At 41.5% G+C, this 18,709-nt stretch overlaps 1 protein-coding gene across 3 annotated transcripts in view; it reads left to right on the top strand.

Moving 5' to 3' along the window:
- The window catches only part of CTNNAL1 (catenin alpha like 1), a 417,111-nt gene that overhangs the window by 223,917 nt on the left and 174,485 nt on the right, over positions 1 to 18,709 (top strand). For all 3 annotated transcript variants that reach the window (XM_077492001.1, XM_077492002.1, XM_077492003.1), the window contains exon 7: positions 12,237 to 12,437. In XM_077492001.1, the coding sequence (XP_077348127.1) occupies positions 12,237 to 12,437 (201 nt within the window). The remainder of the gene's footprint in view (positions 1 to 12,236; positions 12,438 to 18,709) is intronic.

Below are 18,709 nucleotides of genomic sequence, written 5' to 3'. Positions count from 1 at the left end.
CGTTGGCCATGCTGCAGCGGCTGCACATGCAGAGGAGGGCCATCAATGAGTACCTGTGCGACTACGGCACCAGGACAGGGTTAGGGGAGCTCGGCTCAGTGGGGCATGATCAGGGATGCATGCACTGTCCTGTCACCGTTTGAGGAGGCTACAAGGATGGTGAGCAGTGACAGTGCATGCATCAGTGACACTGTACCTCTTGTCCACCTCTTGGAGCATACGCTGCGTGGAATAATGGACAGGGCACTTGAGGCAGAACAGAGGCAGGAAGAGGAGGACTTCCTTGCCTCTCAAGGCCCCCTTTATCCAGACAGTGTTCCTGCTGTGCCACCCACCACACAGGAAGAGGATGAGGAGGAGGAGGAGGAGGAAGAGGAAGAGGAGGAGGAGGAGGATGATTGTGTCAGCATGGAGGTGGAGGCTGGCACTCAGCATCAGCAGCAGCAGTCTTGTAGGGATGATTTACAGTCCCAAGAAACACGTGGACTTGTACGTGGCTGGGAGGAGGTAGCTGCGGATCATGTTGTCCTTAGTGACCCAGAGGACTCCGGACCGAATGCCTCAGCTAACCTACGCTGCATGGCCTCCCTGATCCTGCAAAGCCTGCGGAAGGATCCTCGTATTCTTCGGATCAAGGAGAGGGACCATTACTGGCTGGCCACTCTCCTTGATCCACGGTACAAGGGTAAGGTTGCCGACCTTATCTTGCCATCGCGGAGGATGAGACATCTCCGGGAGGCCTTGCAGAAAGGTCTGTGCAACGCATTCCCAGAGACTGGGAGGTTACAAACTCCTGGTCCTGGACAACGTGTTGCTGAGGCATCTGTCAGAAGGAACGGTGGAGAAGGTGGCCGTCTGACTGATGCTTTCAGACATTTTTTTAGTCCGCAGCCCCAAGGTATGATCGGTTCCAGCACCCATCGCCAGCGTCTGATTTACATGGTGCAGGAATACCTAGGGGCAAGGTCAGACTTGGACACCTTTCCCACCGAAAATCCTCTGGCTTACTGGGTCTTGAGGATGGATCACTGGCCAGAGCTTGCACAGTATGCAATTGAGCTACTGGCCTGTCCTGCATCCAGCGTTCTTTCGGAACACACCTTCAGTGCTGCTGGTGGCTTTGTTACCGATCACAGGGTGCGCCTGTCCACCGAATCAGTTGATCGACTGACCTTCATCAAGATGAATCAGTCTTGGATCACCCACAGCTACCAAGCACCTGAAGCTGATGTAACAGAATAATTTTTTTTGAAATATCACATCCCTTCAAGACTGCCTATGCTGAGTGACTGTCCTGTTATGTTGATTGTCTATCCTCTTCCTCCTCCGCTGATATGTTGGAAGAACATTTCTGGTTCTGGGTGATGCCTAAGGCCCAATTTTTCTGCCCCTGTTTAACAGGGGCGTTTAATTACAATTTTTGATGCAATGCTTTGCAGCAGGGCTAATTCCTGCAATAAAACTAGAGTATATGGGAGAGGTTGCAGTGTGGTGGCACCAGTGCCTAAGGCCAAATTTTTCTGCCCCTGTTTAACAGGGACATGTAATTACAATTCTTGATATAATATTTCACAGGAGGGCCCCTTCCTGTGCCCACCCAGAGTAACGGTGAGGACTTATAGTGTTGTGGCACCAGCACCACAACCACCAAAGGTAAATTTTTCTACCACTGTTCAACAATGGCATGTAATTACAATTCTTGATATAATCATTGACAGCAGGGTGCTCCAGCGCCCACCAAGAGTTACTTTGAGGGCTTACAATGTTGTGGCAAAACCAACACCTTGTTCCGCCAGTTCTGCAGAGCATATAGGGCAGGCCCCTACTTTCAAACATACAACTTACAAACATCTCCTACTTGCAAATGGAAGGAGACAACAACAAGTGAGATGAAAAAAGATGGACGACAAAACAAATTATACAGGGGTGATAACCCTTCCCTATGTTTTCCAAAAAGCTTAAAAATAGTTTTTTTTGACTGGAGCTACACTTTAAAAATGTACCAGTTGAAAATTACAAACAGATTCAACTTAACACAACAAACCTACACAGTCCCTGTCTTGTTTGCACCGCCTGTATACTGCTGTTCTGAGTATATAGGGCCTGGGGGCCACACGCATTTCCTTTTTTTAATATGGGTACAGGGTTCCCCTTAATATGCGTACAAGACCCAAATAGGCTGGTAATGGGCAGGGAGGGTTACCCGTGCCATTTTTCTCAATGATTTTCAACCATATTGCAGGAACCAGATATAACATTAAAACCGCAAGCAGTTTTAAATGGTGTTATTTCCGTTTAATGTCATTTTGTGCAGGGACTGTTCTAAACACGGGAAACACGTGGTACTTCACAGGCATACTACAGACACCCCCCAGGCACCATATTTAAAGGAATATTTCGTTTTTTTTTTTCACTTTAATCGTCATTAAAATCAGTGCTCCCGCCAAAACGTCCGTTTTTAAAACTTTTTTTTGCATTGACCCATGTCCCCTGGGGCAGGAGCCAGGTCCCCAAAACCTTTTTAGGACAGTATCTTGCATATTAGCCGTTAAAATTAGCACTTTTAATTTTGAATGTTCGAGTCCCATAACTTCAATGGGGTTCTAAAGTTCTTACGAATTTGGGGTCCGTTCGAAAGTTCTGGTGCGAACCGAACCGGGGGGTGTTCGGCTCATCCCTAGTGTTGGACTATACTGGTACTTTATATATATAAAGATAACACAGAAATTAGAAATAAAATTTAATACAAGTATAATGAGTAACAAAAATAACAAAATACAAAATATGACGCTTAAAATGTTATTACACCCCAGATTCACGTGTACAATTACTCATAATAGAGTTCAATTCTGGTGGCGTAGATGAAAAATTCCTCTACTAGTTTCGCGGATTGTCTGCTTCTTCAGGAGGAGGTCTATATAGTAAATAAATAATAAAGAATTCATAACAATTAATATAATACAGATAAAGTATTATAAAGTCAGTAAGGATGACAATTGAAATAAGGGGGATATAGGGGAATTTCACTCACCCAGAAATTCAAGGAAAAAAAGGGGGGGGGTAAAAACAAAATGTGGAGAAATGGGTCCCTTCTATGTTCCCCCACCGGCGGACATGGGGGATAAGGTGCGTATGGTACTGGAGAGAAAGAAGAAGAAGAAAAAAAAACAGTCCCAGTATTGGTGCAATGTACTTATATCAAAGGATGTTGATATCTGCTTAAGTGGTATATGATCGGCTCATTTTGGCTTTCTATATTAGATATGTATACTATATAGACATAGTCCTTATTATAATCTATTCCCTGATATATTAGGCGTCAATGGCTCCAATCTGATTCCTGGTTTGGGTTTTTCTTCCCTTCTCTGGCACGAGCTCCCAGGGGGAATTGGTGACAGCTTTACCTGGCCATACTCGGCAATTGCTGTATACTTTGATTAAACGGCAGGTCAAGCTGGCACCAATTTCCTTTGGCATCCGGACGTTTTTGTGTTGCATGTTGTATTGTCCCCCCTTCTTTGTCTGTGGTTGTCTAGTACTAGTCCATGGGGACTGCTCAGCAATTTATATCCGGTCTGGTCTGCAATGTGGTTTTTATCTTATTTTTCCATACATGATTTGTATATACCAATAAACGTATTCATATTTTATGACAATCGGAGACTTGCGATGCAGATTGTTCTTCAATAAGCCCCACTTTTTTCTGTCTCCATCTGTTAGAGACATTCTTGTTTTTCCAGTTGTTGACACTGGTATACCTAATCGAGGAAGTTCACTCCCTATATAACCTCTCCTCCTTCCAGGAGCACATCAGTTTTTTCGCCAATGTCTAAGATGTTTGTCACGAGTTAAGACGTGCACTGAGGAGCTCCAGGAGGGATCCATGCTGGATTTAAAAAACCTCCACAACCAGATCCATCCACGCCACTGAGGCCATGGGTTGGTACCCGGGCCTCGCATAGAAGAACAAGGTTTTTCCTGTAATACTCCTCTTTGAGGGCTGGACCCTAGGAACCAGGACTCTTTGGTCTTGCTACATTATCTAAAGTTGTCCTGAGCTACAGGTCCAAAGGAGTGGAATCCCTATTAAAAGGGACCCGGTCTTTGAAGGTTTAACTACGCTGCCCACCGTGATGGGTGAAGTCTGGATCTGTCTGTTTTCAGCAGTATCCTGCAGCGAGGAAAATTTAAGACAAAAGCTTAAAACCGGCAAAGTCCACCTATGTCGTCTTTCATATTAATATTGTAATGCCTTAGTCTCCTTTAGAGGGAGGGAGTAAGAATATACATATCCTTTGAGCAGCTCTGTGTCCAGCTACAACAACGTGGTGTGTCCAAGCAGCAGGAGGAGGTTCTTATGTCCTCTCCCCCCAAGTGGGGAAACCGAGGGGCTTGGGGGTACATGTACAGTCAAAGGAACATTACATCCTGTAATCCTTTTGAGCAGTGTGACATTTTAGTAAGCCTCAAACTATTAAAGAACCACCCGTCTGGCTTTCCTAGATAAACATTTGTTTGTTTTTTACTTGCCTTTATTTATTGCAAGGAAGCCATCCTCTCTGATAGGGAGAAGACCGAAACGCTGCTTGGTGGCTTTAGCCTCTTCTCTTCCTTCGGGTCTGTGTATTAGACACGAAGGCTGTGCCGTCCATCCTCAAGCGCGAGCTAAGGTTTTGTTTTTGAAAAGAGGAGGAGGGTGGGTCGGTGGAAGGGGCGTGGTTAAAGCAGTCAGTGCCGTGTGCGGACTCTGCATCCTCGTGGAAGCACACGTTGCACAGGTAAGCAGGCTTACACCTGAGATGTCTTAAAAGGCTGACGCTCTCAACACTAAAGGTGTCTACCAGAGTAGCTGAATGAGGAGTCTGCCACAGGACAAAGGAGAGCTGCAACATGTGAAAGTTGTACACAGGCGTTTCCAGTACAGGAAAAGACGTTGTGGTTTAGCATCAGATTAATCTTTATGCTGCCTTTTTGTTTTTTTCTACTATTTCTCAGCAAATAGTACATTAGAGTGCCTTTGCTTTTGTGCTTAGTACTATAGCTTCCAAGGTTACTACTAAGGCACCAAAGGTTCCACCCCCAGGCGCTGGGAACTCCAGTCATGCCGCCACACTGTCATCCTCTCCGGAGATACCAGATATGGCAAGCCAGGGTGAGTTTTTGGAACCGATCGGTGGTGCAACTGCTTTTCACACCTCAGCCCCTGTATACGTGACTGAAGATGCATTTTCCTCTGTCCTGCAGGGCTTAGAATGAAGATTAGTGGCTTTATTCGCATCCTCCCTCCATGGGGATAGGAAGGGTGCTAGATCCCCCTCTCCCACTCCAAACCCTTTACCAAGGCAAAAGGGGGCACAGGATGAGGTATTACCCTCAGGCAATCACTTAGAAAAACAAGCTGATTATTCCTCTGTGAAGTAAACCGTTGATGAACCTTATGCAATCTCGCAATCTGAGAGATTGATAGTACAAACTCTTACGGAAATGGTTCGTTCCACTTTCATGCTACCCCTAACAGTGTCCGCTAAAAGTCCCTTCCTTGGGTTCTTCAAAAGGTTTACAGCCTTTTCATGCATTACTGGAAAAGCTTATTTATGCTGAATGGGATCATCTGGATAAGCATTTTTCTCCCTCCAAAGAGTTTCTCGGTTCTCTATCCCATGGAGCAGAAATTCACAAAAGATGGAAAGTACCAGCAGTAGACGCGGCGATTTCCAGCATCAATAAAAATTTAACTTGTCCAGTAGACAATGCACAAATGTTTAAGGATCCAACAGATAAGTTGTAATTTTTGTTAAAATACTATTTTTTCCTGGCAGGTGCCATTTCTCAGCTTGCAGTCGGTGCAATAGTCATCTGTCCGTCCCTAAAGGACCAGTTCAAAGAGGCACCCAGGGAGGTCCCTGCTCAACAGGCCGGTAAGTTAGCCGAACTACCAAAGGCACTATGTTTTGCCATAGATGCCATAAAATACTCTATTCACCAAGCGTCCCACCTTGCACTTGTGCTAAAACACATGCGTAGGACCCTGTGGTTAAAAAGTTGGTCAGCCGAAACATCTTGCACAAAAGCTTCTGACTAGTTTCCCTTTTCATGGGGAGTGACTATTTTGGGAGGATTTGGTCAAATACATCCAAATTATTTCTAGCAGGGAAGGTACTTTTGGGTAAAAAAAGTTATAAATGTCCTTGTATTTAAGGAAGGAAAAAATATTCAGCCCCTGTATACATGATTGAAAATGCGTTTTTTTCCTCCACCCTGCAGGGCATAGAAGGAAAATTTGTGACTTTATCTGCATCCAAAAGGATAGGAAGCATGTTAGATCCCCCTCCCCCCACCTTAGACCCCTTATCAAGGGAACAGCAGGTAGAGGATGAAGGGTTACCCTCAGGTGATCAGGAAAAAAGGCACGCACACCGATTATTCTTCTGTGGAGGAGACAACTGGAGTCAAACTTTTTTTTCAGCCTCGCAATCTGAGATTGCTGGTACAAATCTTACAGAGATGGTTCGTGCCTCTTTCAAGCTACCTCTAGTAGAGTCTGCTGTTAGTTCTGTTAAGTTCCTTAAAACCTTCACTGCCTTTTCCATGCATTTCCTGTATATGTACAGATCCACACAGAAATTCAACAGATCCATTCTAGATCTAAAAAGTCTAAATCAGTTCCTGAAGATCCGCTCCTTTCTATGGAGTCAATCAGGTCAGTCGTTTCTATCCTACAAGGAGGAAAACTTCAGGCGTTTTTTTTTTTCGTCTTCAGGGATGCATCTCTGCATGTCCATGTATGTCCAAAGGTTTCTGCAGTTCGATGTAGAACAGCATTTCAGTTTTGTAGCCTTACCCTTCAGGCCAGCTACAGCATCCAGAGTATTCACAAAGGTGCTAGCCCCACCTCTAGCCAGGTTAAGGGCACAGGGCATAAACAGTCTTGGCATACCTAGGCGATTTATTGCTAATAGACCTATCGGTGTAAGATGTACGCATTACAACCAGTTACCTGGAAAAGGTATCCCTTAAAATCGCTAATAAAGCTGGAGTATTTGGGTTTGATGATAGATACAGCCCAGAAAAATGTGTTCTTGCCCAGGCAAAAAACTCCATAACAGAGTTGGTGTGGATGGTCAGGTCAAAAGTAGATTTCTCCATTCACCTTTGCATGAGGTTGTTAGGAAAGATGGTGGCTTCATTCAAAGCAGTTCCTTATGCCCATGTTGCCTAGTATTTATGATTATTTGCATACACCTCAATCATTGTAGTAGTATGGACATATACATATCTAGATCTGAGAGGTTTTGTACAAGAGAGGTAGTTCAATCTGCAATACACATTTATTTATAGGGTTACATAATGTATACAAATTACACACCAGACAGTATTTACAACACAATGTACAGTGTAGGTCCCTTGGCTTACATGATATTTACAAATTACTCCCAGAACCATATTTACAATACAGTATAAGGTGCAAGTTTTTAGAGTTAGATTACCTGTTAACTTCAGGTCAGCCCATGGTGACTGCCGTGTGTTCCCACACCAGAGTGAGCTAGCTTGCTCACAAAGCATTATATCCTCCTACTTTCTGTAGTGTGGCTAATATGATTCTCCCTAATTGGTCACTGTACCAAGTAAATGTATATTGGGAACAGCCTGATTGGATGAGTCAAAGAAAGCTGTTGTTTACTTCCCAGGTGATATGTTATCAGGGAAAACAAAAGGCCAAGCTTTGAAGTTGAACTAATTACAGTAACACCAACACAACACTCAATACTTTAAATATACATTTTCCTCTAAATGAAATATATTTCTAATTACAATATTGAACAGGTATTAATGGAGATTTCACATAAACTCATAGGGCTACACTCAGTTCCATTTGAGACTGTTGCAAAACAGTATTTACTTTGAACATAACGATCCAAGCTTTGGACTTGCCAATGCTGCTGTCCCCAAGGGTGTCCCAAAGCCTCAATTGGTGGTTACTAAAGAATCTGCTAAAAGGTAAATCCTTCAGACCAGTTATCTGGAAAGTGGTAACAAAAGAGAAAACTGTCCAAGGACAGTGTTCAAGAACCGAAAGAGCCATGCCCATCAACATCCTAGAGATTTGGGCAGTGCGTCTGGCTCTGAAAGCCTGGACTTCCAGGTTAAGGTATTGTCCTGTCAGGATTCAATCCGTCAGTGCCACATCTGTGGCCTATATCAATCACCAAAGGGACACCAAGAGTCTCTCAGCGCAGAGAAAGATGAACCATATTCTAACTTGGGCAGAAAGAAATATTCCATGCCTATCGCAGTCTTCATTCTGGGAATAGAGTATTGGCAGGCGGACTACTTAAGTCGCCAGTAGATTATTCCAAGGGGAGGGGTTTCTTCACCCGACATATTTTTGGGCTGTTTGTCAAAGATGGGGTACTCCGGATGTAGATCTTCTATCATCCAGTTGAACATGGTCAACTTTCTGTCCAGAACAAAGAATCCATTCACATGCAAATCAGATGCATTGGTTTTAGTTCTCACTGATATATGCATTTCCCCCTATTCAGTTGCTGCCTTAATTTCTTTGCAGGATCAAGCTGGAAAGAAAACTGATAACTCTGGCAGCATTAGCATGGCCCAGAAGGTCATGGTATGCAGAAATCGTAAAGATGACAGTGGAGGGTCCGTGGTCCCTTCTACTAAGGCCAGACCTGTTCTCACAGGGGCCGATATTCCATCCTACTTCACGAATGCTAAATTTAACGGCCTGGCTATTGAAACCCACATTCTGAAGGGATTTCTGGGTCAGTTGACTCTACTTTGATTAATGCAAGGAAACCAGCTTCCAGAACTATACATTAGTCTGGAAGGCTAATGTTTCTTGGTGTGAATCCAAGGGTTGGCACCCTCGGAGATGTATCATAGGCAGAATTCTTGCCTTTCTACAATTGGGTGTCTCAGCCTCAGCCTTATCGATTCTATTTCAAAGACTGCTTGCTACGCATTCTTAGTCCAGGGTTTTATGCAAGGGGTGATGGGGATTAATCTGCCAGTTAAATCACCTTTAAGCCCTTGGCACTTGAATTTAGTTTTGTCAGCGTTTCAAAAACAGCCATTTGAACAGATACAGCCTATTCCCTTAGCCCTTCTGACAAGGAAGCTGGTATTTTTGGTTTGCTATATCCTCAGCATGGAGGGTTTTGTAATTGACTGCTTTTTCTTGTAAAGAGTTATATTTGATTATTCATGATAACAGAATGGTGTTATGCCCTCGTCCAGACTTTTTACCAAAAGTGGTTTCAGGTTTTCACCTGAACCAAGATATTGTTCTGCCATTGTTTTTTTCCAAAACCATGTTCCGGGGAAGAAAAGTCAGTACATTGTCTTGATGTGTTGAGAGCAGTGAGAATCTATTTAAAGACAACTGCTCAGATTCTTAAGACTGATGTCTTATTTATTCTGCCAGAGGGTCCTAAGAAAGGACAGGCAGCATTGAAATCCACTGTCGCTAAGTGGATTCGGCAAGTTAATATTCAAACTTATAATTTAAGGGGTAAAAGTCCCCCTTTTCAAATTAAGGTGCACTTTTCCAGGGCGGCTAGTGCTTCTTGGGTAGTGCTTCACCAGGCCTCCATGGCTCAGATCTGTAAGGCCGCAAATTGGTCTTCATTGCATGCATTCACAAAAAATGTTAGGTGGATGTAAGGAGGTATGAGGATATCGCCTTTGGGCGCAGTGTGCTGCAAGCAGCAGTATAAGTCCTCAAGTCTGGGGGTACCCTGCGGGTTGTCTCCCCCTCCCCTCAAGTAGTATTGCTATGGGGCGTTCTATTAAGTAAATAGGCTCTGTGTCCCATGATGTACGATAAAGAAAATAGGATTTTTATTACAGCTTACCTGTAAAATCCGTTTCTTGGAGTACATCATGGCACACAGAGGTCCCACCTCTCTTTTGGGTTTCAAGTATATTGCCTTGCTACAAAAACTGACATGCTCCTGGAAGGAGGAGGGATCATATAGGGAGTGAACTTGCTTGATTGGGTATACCAGGGTCAACACCTGAAGGTGGCCCATAATCCATTAAGTAAGTAATTAGACTCTGTGTCCCATGATGTACGCCAAGAAAGGGATTTTACAGGTAAGCGGCAATAAAAATCCTATTTTTTGTTCCGCATATTCCAAACACCACTTTTTTGGGAAAAAAAAGCGAGTCTTCAAAAGACTCACTCTGCCTGTCAGAACATACCATGGAGTGCTTGCTTTCCAAAATGGAGTTATTTTGTGTGTTTCCACTGTCCTGGTGCTCCAAGGCCTCCAAAATTGTGATATTCAGGAAATAGCTGCATAATTTATGCCACTGGAATGCCTGAAGGTGCTCCTTGGATTTTGGGCCCCTCTATGCAACTAGGCTGTGAAAGTCTTACAAGTGCCATCTCCATATTCAGGAGGTGCAGAAGAATGTGTTTGAGTGTAATTGTTAGTATTCCCATGCTGTGTTTAGAAAAAATGTGTACAGTGACAACTTTGTGGAAAAAACAATGTTATTTAATTTCTTAATTATAAAAATACACTAAATTACAACTTTAAAAAAGTGCTATGCCTCCTACTAAATACCTAAGACTTTCTAAAAAGGGGGTTATTTGGTGGGTTATTGTACTGTCCTGGAATTTTAGGGCCTCAAGAAATGATGGGCAGTATTAAAAAATTTTCAAATACATATACCATAGATTGAGACTCTGACTTTCACACTGCCTACATATACACTGATTTGGGTGATTTTTAAACAAATGTAGCAGAAAACATTTTGGCATTAATTTATGAGGCAAGATTATTTGCAAATTGATAAAACTGAAATGAAGAAAAGCGTGTACAGTTCTGCATGGCTGAGTAATTCTCATTTTAACCACTTGAAGACCAAGCCTTTTCTGCCACTTTTTGCTTACAAATTTTTTGCTAGAAAATTCCCCCAAAGCTTAAATGTTTACAGCAATACCTTACATGTGTGGTGCGAACACAGTTTACATATGCATGTGCGACCTATGGTTTCACTTCTGCATGTGACAACATTGGGATTGGGGCCCCTTTTTTTTTTTTTTTTTTTTTACACAGGCCTTTAATTATTATTATTTTTTTTCTGATTACTTTTATTCCTAGTAAAAAATGTAAACATCCCTTGTAATAGAAATAAGGATAACCAGCCCTCTTTTATGGAGAGATCTGGTGTTAAAAAGACTCCAAATCTCTCCCTTTTACCTTTTTGCTTTAAAAAAAGAAAAAAAAAATCTCCAAAAAATGAAAGCGTTTACTTCCACCCTGGACTGGAAGTGACGTCATGACGGTGCTTCGGTCATCCAAGGCCAGAGAGGCGATCAACGACAATCTAGTCTTTTATCGCCTCTGTGACCAGCCGGCTGCATGGTTGGCGTGCCAGTTTGTAACTGGGGAGATGCCCCCTCCCGCCACTTGTGAAAGTGTTCCAGCAGCTCGTGTGTGTGTGTGTGTGTGTGTGTGTATATGTATGTGTATATATATATATATATATATATATATATATATATATATATATATATATATAATGTATATGTATATGTGTGTGACAGTGCTGAGCGCTAAAATGGCCCGGACTGGAACAGGATCAAAGGGACTTGAGGTGGCTAAAGAGGTAGAGGGGAGATTTTCGATTTAATCTTTATTTTATTTTTTTCACTTAAATTTTACACTAATGATTTTGTTCTCAAACAATGTGTCATTCTAGGTTAAATGGATTTTTCCAATAACTTGACAACAAAAGAAATAGACAAGTTTATAAACACTGGAATTTTCCCAGCGGTACAGTCATTGATAGTTAATAAAGAAAAACTGAAAATCCTGTTCATGTTTAGTGTGACTGTTTGCAGCGCTTTTTATTAATGCAAGCTGAAAATGTGTCTGCTGGTAAAGTCATTTTTGTTATGTTGCTGTTTTCTCATATACGTAAAGGTATGTGGCTAATAAAAAAAAAAAAACCTACATACTCGCCTCCTTGTCCCCCACCACCTCTAAACCTGAAAACTGAGCAATTAATTACATGATCGCTTTAGCCCATGGTCGGCTTATTCTGGGTCACAGGAGAGCAAAAGTAAATGCACTCATGTGACCAGAAAAGTATAGCCAAAAAAAGTTTGAGCCATACTTCTTCAAATACTGCTTTTGCATTTGGTGGTCTTTCATAATTTCTTAATATGTATTTGTATTTTAATTGTTCTATGTTTTTCTTTTTAGAGTAAAGTCGAAGGACTCAGAGATAACCTATATTTCCTGTCAAAGGAAAATCTTTCCACAATGTTAGAAGTTATATTGGAACATACAGAAGATTTCACAGACTCTGCTTACACCAGCCATGAAAACAGAGAACGCATTCTGGAACTATCTAACCAGGCCAAAATGGAACTAGAGCAGCTGGTTTCAGTGTGGATACAAGCTGTAAGAGCTTTTTAACAAAGTAAATCTTTTTATATTCTGCAAAATCATCCATTCTGCTTTAACGTTTACATTTCCGAAGCAACAGGATTGTTTTAAAGTACCTATATAGGTGGAATGGGCAGCACTGCATTTTGAGTTGAGATTTGAGTCCATGCCTCATTCCTTCCCTCCATTCTAATGGTGCAACCTTTGTAAAACCACTTGGCATTTAACACTTTAGATGCCTGTGTTCCCTCACCTCGCTGGATGCCATGGTAATTTTTCTTTTTCTTATCCCTTTTGATGACCTCTACATCACTGCCTTGTCCCTGTAGTGCCATAAGAGGTGTAGGAACGGGGGGGGGGGGGGGGGGAGAAATATGGCATTTTCCAGATGGTCTGTGTCTAATTGTAGTGAAAATTTCAGGACTTTTCCAGAATCTTTTCACTTGAATGTGCTAGATTCAGAGGGGTGTTAGCTACCAAATAAACATTATTGTAACAATGTTGCAGAAGTGCAAAAAATATCAAAGTTGAATAGTCACAAAAAAGCACGTTCATCTTACATTAAAAAGGAGATAACAGAAGGTTATTTTTTTAAAGAAACAAAACATAGGATACCGTTTTTCTGTTTACCAAAATCAGTTTCTTTGACTGCACGTTTAAGGCCACATTCACAGGGTTGGTTATTTGCGGCCACCGGATTCCAGCGGCAAGAATCAGCAGATTCTTTTGGCTGGAATGACTTGTCAAGTCACAAAGGGCATAGGCTTCTGACCCTCCCTTAAATGTTTAATACCAAGAAGTAATGAGGCTGCAGCTTTTGAATAGGGAGAAAGTAAGAGCCATCAGAGGGGTTAATATGCTACTATTGCAGTGATAAGCTGTTGAAATTTTTTTAAAGTGCATCTGTCTTTATTTTCATTTTATTTTATTTTTTTATTAATTTTTATATTTTTTTTATAGCTGAGTTAAATTATATTACATGGTATTTTATAGTTTGGAAAGTAAACACATTTTAACTGAATAAGGTGTGTAGCAGCTGCCAGAGTGATGAGAGTGTAAGTGGGTTTTGACATTGGTGGAGAAGAGGTGATTGGTAGGATTCAGAGAGCTGATCGAGGCTTTGTAGGCAGAGTGAGGTGGCTGTGCTGACACAACAGCCTGCCTGTCCTCCAGTGGTCAGACTTGACCTGACATGTCCCCCCTCACAGCCGTTTTTATGGGAAGGGCAGTGTGCTGCTTTTTCTCCACTCCCAGCTCTCGAAGACCCTTATGCAGCTGAGAGCAGATTATGTGATCACTTGGGGTCTAAACACACTGGGCTTTCAAATAAAATGGCAGTTCTGTTGAAAAAAAAAACAAGCTCATATAGAGCATTTATTTATTCTTTTATTTTTCTTCCATAAATCTCCTCTAAAACGCAAGCCAGAAGTTTTTTTTTTTCTGCCTATAAATGCCCTGATTTGCATGGGCACATAGAACATTGAGCTGCTTCTACAGGCAAAATGTTAAATTGCGGTAGAAGCAGCCTTATTTATTTATTTTTTAATTGCCAGTGTGCATGGACCCTTTATAAAGTATTTATAATGTTTTTTTATTATATATAGTCAGATGTTTTGCCGTTTGTGTCTATTTTTAACTGAATGGGTTGTTTCACAAGGTAAGGACTTAAACATACTTCTACATATACTTTAAAGTGGTTCTAAAGGCAGTTTTTTTTTTTTTTTTTTTTACCTTTTTATGCATTCGGGTAAAAAAAAACTATTCAGCACCAAAGCCCCCAACACCAGATTTCTAGGCAGGAATTGTAAGCTCAGCTGATGTTTTGAACTCCTGAAACTCATTGACATTTTATTAGAACTCTGACCAATAAACCCTTCCTGGAAGATGAATTATTTAAAAAAATAATAAAAATAAAATCTGGCATTTTCCAGATGGTCTGTATCAAATTGTAGTGAAAATTTCAGGACTTTTTCCAGAATCCTTTCACTTGAATGTGCTAGATTCAGAGGGGCGGTTGCTACCAAATAAACTTTATTGTAACAGAATGTTGCAGAAGTGCAAAAAATATCAAGAGTTGAATAGTCACAAAAAAGTGCAAAGTTCATCTTACATTAAAAAGGAGCTAATAGAAGGTTATTTTTTTAAAGAAACAAAACATAGGATACCATTTTTCTGTTTACTAAAATCCGTTTCTTTGTTGACTGCACGTTTAAGGCCACATTCACAGGGTCAGTTATTTGCAGCCACCCGATTCCGGCGGCAAGAATCAGCAGATTGTTTTGGCTGGAATGACCGGTGCATGGAAACAGCAGTGGCTGCTTAGCCTATTGATAAATGAATGGTGGTCTGACACCATCCGCATACATACTAGATAGCTGCGGTTATGGATGACTGTACAAGCCTGGATGCAATCCATTGCGTCCAGTCTCAGACATTTGTCCCTATATGTGGCTACATGCAAACAGTAATTAGTACTGGGTGCGCTGAGTGGCCATTGCGGGTTCTATGCCCCGGTCATTCCAGCTGCTTTTTTTTGCTGCTAAAATCTGTTGGCCGCAGGTACCTGGCCATGTTAGAGGCCCAAGTTAGAGTTTTCTGTTAAAAAAGCAGCAGTGTAAGAAAGCCTAAAATTGCATTTTAGTAGAGTTCCTATAATCTATCTTAAAAGCTGCATTTGGCAAGATTGTTGCATTTAAATGGATTTAGGAATGCTGCCGAACTGCTTGATTGGCTGTAATGCTTATACTGGCATCCATCCTCTACAGCTGCTGCTCGGCTGGCTGAATCTTTAGGAATGCCAGTTTCTGAATCACTCGACTCTTAACTGGAGAATTTGCAGGTCAGTGTTCTCTAAATCCAGATAGCACTGTCAGATGAGTGCAGTGTCACCTTTACATTTTAAATCGCAGGAGTCGGAGTTTGCACACCATCGATCTTATGACCTGGCTATAGTGTTCCTCAGAAGTTCAGTTACATGCCTCTTAACATCTGGGTGAACAGAAATCGAAAAAACTTTGAAAAATCTACGCTCTGAAGTACGTTTTCTTGTGTTCTTTTTATTTTTTTTTATTTTTTTTATGGATGAATGTTTTGCCATTGTTCGGAAATATATTTTTTTGTATTGTACACTTCTCAGATAAGCATTTTTCAGGGCTTTTATTAGGCAGGAATACAAATAATTACAAATTGTAGCATCAATGTGTCTGTCTTAAAAATGTAATATAACGCCACAGACCAGATTATAATCTATTCCACTTTTTTGACATGGCTATACGAGTATGCTTTTGTTTTAGTCAAGCGGTCCAGTACAGATGGCTTGTCCAGACTTTAACCATGGGTGACCAATTCCATTACCATATGAAAGCTATTTTAGTTTCTGGAGTGAAACCAGTTATGGTCTGTAACGTTTTACTAGCAGATTGCAAACTCTTCATCGTAATGTGCATTCACCATAACAAAAGACCAAAGATTGCAAGCAAATTTTGGTAATGTGATGCTTTTAATAGCGCTTGAAGATTTAAAGCTGGTCCTGTCAGTCTATCAACTAGTATTCACTGGCTGCAATAACTGAATAACTTGTTCCATCTCATTACAATAGCAATAATAATAAGAATCTGGCGGGTTATGAAGAGCTTTTTTCTTGTTTGCAGTATTCGCGTCCCCTTTGTTACATAGTAGGCGAGGTTGAAAAAAGACACAAGTCCAAGTCCAACCTGTGTGTGATTTATGTCAGTATTACATTGTATATCCCTGTATATTGTTGGTTTTTCAGGGGCTTATCTAATAGTTTTTTAAACTATCAATGCTCCTCACTGAAACCACTGCCTATTGTAGAGAATTCCACATCTTAACCACTCTTACAGTAAAGAACCCACTACGGAGTTTAAAGTTAAACCTCTTTTTTTCTAATTTTAGTGAATGGCCAGCCGCGTGTCTTAATAAATTCCCTTTCATGAAAAAGTTGTATCTCTTTTTTTTTTTTTTTTTTTAAATTATTAATCTTTATTAAATTTTCACATTTATACAGACCACATTTTGAAATAACATTACCAGGGTTCAAATACCTCTTTTTTCCCTTCCGAGATCTGAGTTTTAGAGTTCTAGGAAGGGAAGGGGGACATGAAGATACATCCATACATCACATATAATTAGCAAAAAAAAACAAAAACACATTATCTAAACAGTACCATATCCCCCCTTCTCCTACCATCCCTATTTTTGCAATTCCTACGTTTTTCCTATTGTTATAACCCCACCCCTCCCTCCCATCCTCTCTATCAACCCCGCCCCCCCCCCCCCTCCCCTCCCCTCTTATATATATATTGGTGCTTTTATCCTACAGTATAGCATAAATGTGTTATAATGATTCCCGAACCTTTAATATACCCTACCCTACTCCTTCCCATTACCCATCCCCCCTCCCCCTCCCCTCTTCCCTTTCCTATCATGGTTTAAACTGGGGTATGCATCACTTCTATCCACTCTCGCCAGTTCCTATTAAACTCCTTTAGGTTATTTCGTTTTGCATATACTGCCCTCTCCTTACATAGATAGTCATTTACCGCCCTTGTCCAATCCTCTACTGTAGGGGGTAGCTTTGATTGCCATCTCCTAGCTATCATCCTTCTAGCTTGAAATAAACATCTTAGGATTGCCGTTGTTGTTCCCTTCCTTTCTACTTCCTCCTCTCTGTAACCTAAAATGCACACTATGGGATTTAACTCTATTACCGTCCCAAAGACCCTACTTATTATCTTTACCACTCCTTCCCAGTATCTAAATAATTTGGGACATTTCCAAAGCATGTGCATTAAATTCCCTGACCCCCCGCACCTGGGGCAAAAGTCATCTGTTCTCTTACCAAATTTAAATAATTTCTGGGGAGTATAGTATGCTCTATTAATTACCATTAAATGGGAAATCCTCTGAGGAGGAGAGACCGAGACCTTTGGGCATGCCGCTAGGATATTTTTCCACTGTACTCGTGTTATATTACCTAAGTCCTGCTCCCATTTCCCTTTCTCAACCCTCCCTTTCCTCTCACTATTAATCTGTTCACCCAGCTGGGCATAGAATTTAGATATTAATCCTTTAGTGGGTCCTGCTTGTGCTACTGGGTATAGCAAGGGCATTTCCTCCCATGTTAATAACAGGTTTCCAAACTGGGTCCTTAAAGCATGCCTCACTTGTATATAGGCATAGAATGAATTTTGTGATATCTTAAATTCTCTTTGCAGCTGGTCAAAAGATTTGATATCCCTGCCGCCATATAGATGGCTTAGCCTTACAATGCCACATTTTTCCCAATCTGCAATTTTTCCAACCCGCCATATTTCCTGTAGCTTCTTATTGTTCCATAGAGGCGTATACTTTGTTATTTCACTATATCCCATTTTTTTTTTAACTGTACCCCATAGCTTTAACATCATTTTTACTGTAGGGCATCTACACTGGAATGAGTCCGCTTCCAGGGTCTCGATCAGGGTACTATGTGGGGAGCCTGTTAATACTAATCTCCCATTTGGGGTTCCTCCGTTCTTCTCATCGATCCCCCCTAGCTGTTGTAATTGGGACGCCCAAAAATAGCACTCCGGATAAGGGACCGCGAATCCTCCTTCCTCTCCCGGTAGCTGAAGCATCCGCAATCTCAATCTAGCCTGTCCTCCCCTCCATATTAGCTCCCTAAACAGCATCTCGATTTTATCAAACCAGCTTTTGTTAATCCATATTGGGGCATTGTGTAATATGTATAAAAGTTGGGGCATCCATATCATTTTTATCAGATTGCATCTGCCAGCGACCGAGAGGCAATCGTTTCCATATAGCAATTTTTTGTTTAAACTTAGCCAGTAATGGGACTAAGTTATGACTTATATATTGCTTAGGATCCCTTGACAAGGTTACTCCCAGATATTTCAACTTATCCACTATTGGCATTTGGGGGGTTCCCAGGGCCGTTTGCTGACCAATTGGGTCCAAAGGGAGACATTCCGATTTTTCCCAATTTATCTCCAGCCCAGTGAAGCCTCCAAACCTTTGCACCAGTTCCATTGCCCTTGGTAGTGAGTATCTCATATCCCCTAAGAACAGTAGGATATCGTCTGCATAAAGTGAGATTTTTTCCTCTCCAGTTGTTCTTACAAAACCGACAATATCCCGGTTTGCTCTAATTGCACATGCCAGGGGCTCTATGGCCAATGCAAAGAGCAGGGGTGATAATGGGCACCCCTGCCTCGTCCCTCTCCCCAACTCTATTTTCCCGGATAACTCATTATTAATTTTTAGTC

This window comes from Lithobates pipiens, unplaced genomic scaffold (assembly GCF_037356315.1).
Source record: "Lithobates pipiens isolate NorthernLeopardFrog02 unplaced genomic scaffold, aLitPip1_a1.2 Scaffold_19, whole genome shotgun sequence".
In the NCBI taxonomy this organism is placed as follows: domain Eukaryota; kingdom Metazoa; phylum Chordata; class Amphibia; order Anura; family Ranidae; genus Lithobates; species Lithobates pipiens.
The sequence above is the reverse complement of the archived record's forward strand: the minus strand, read 5'-3'. Positions and strand labels throughout refer to the sequence as shown.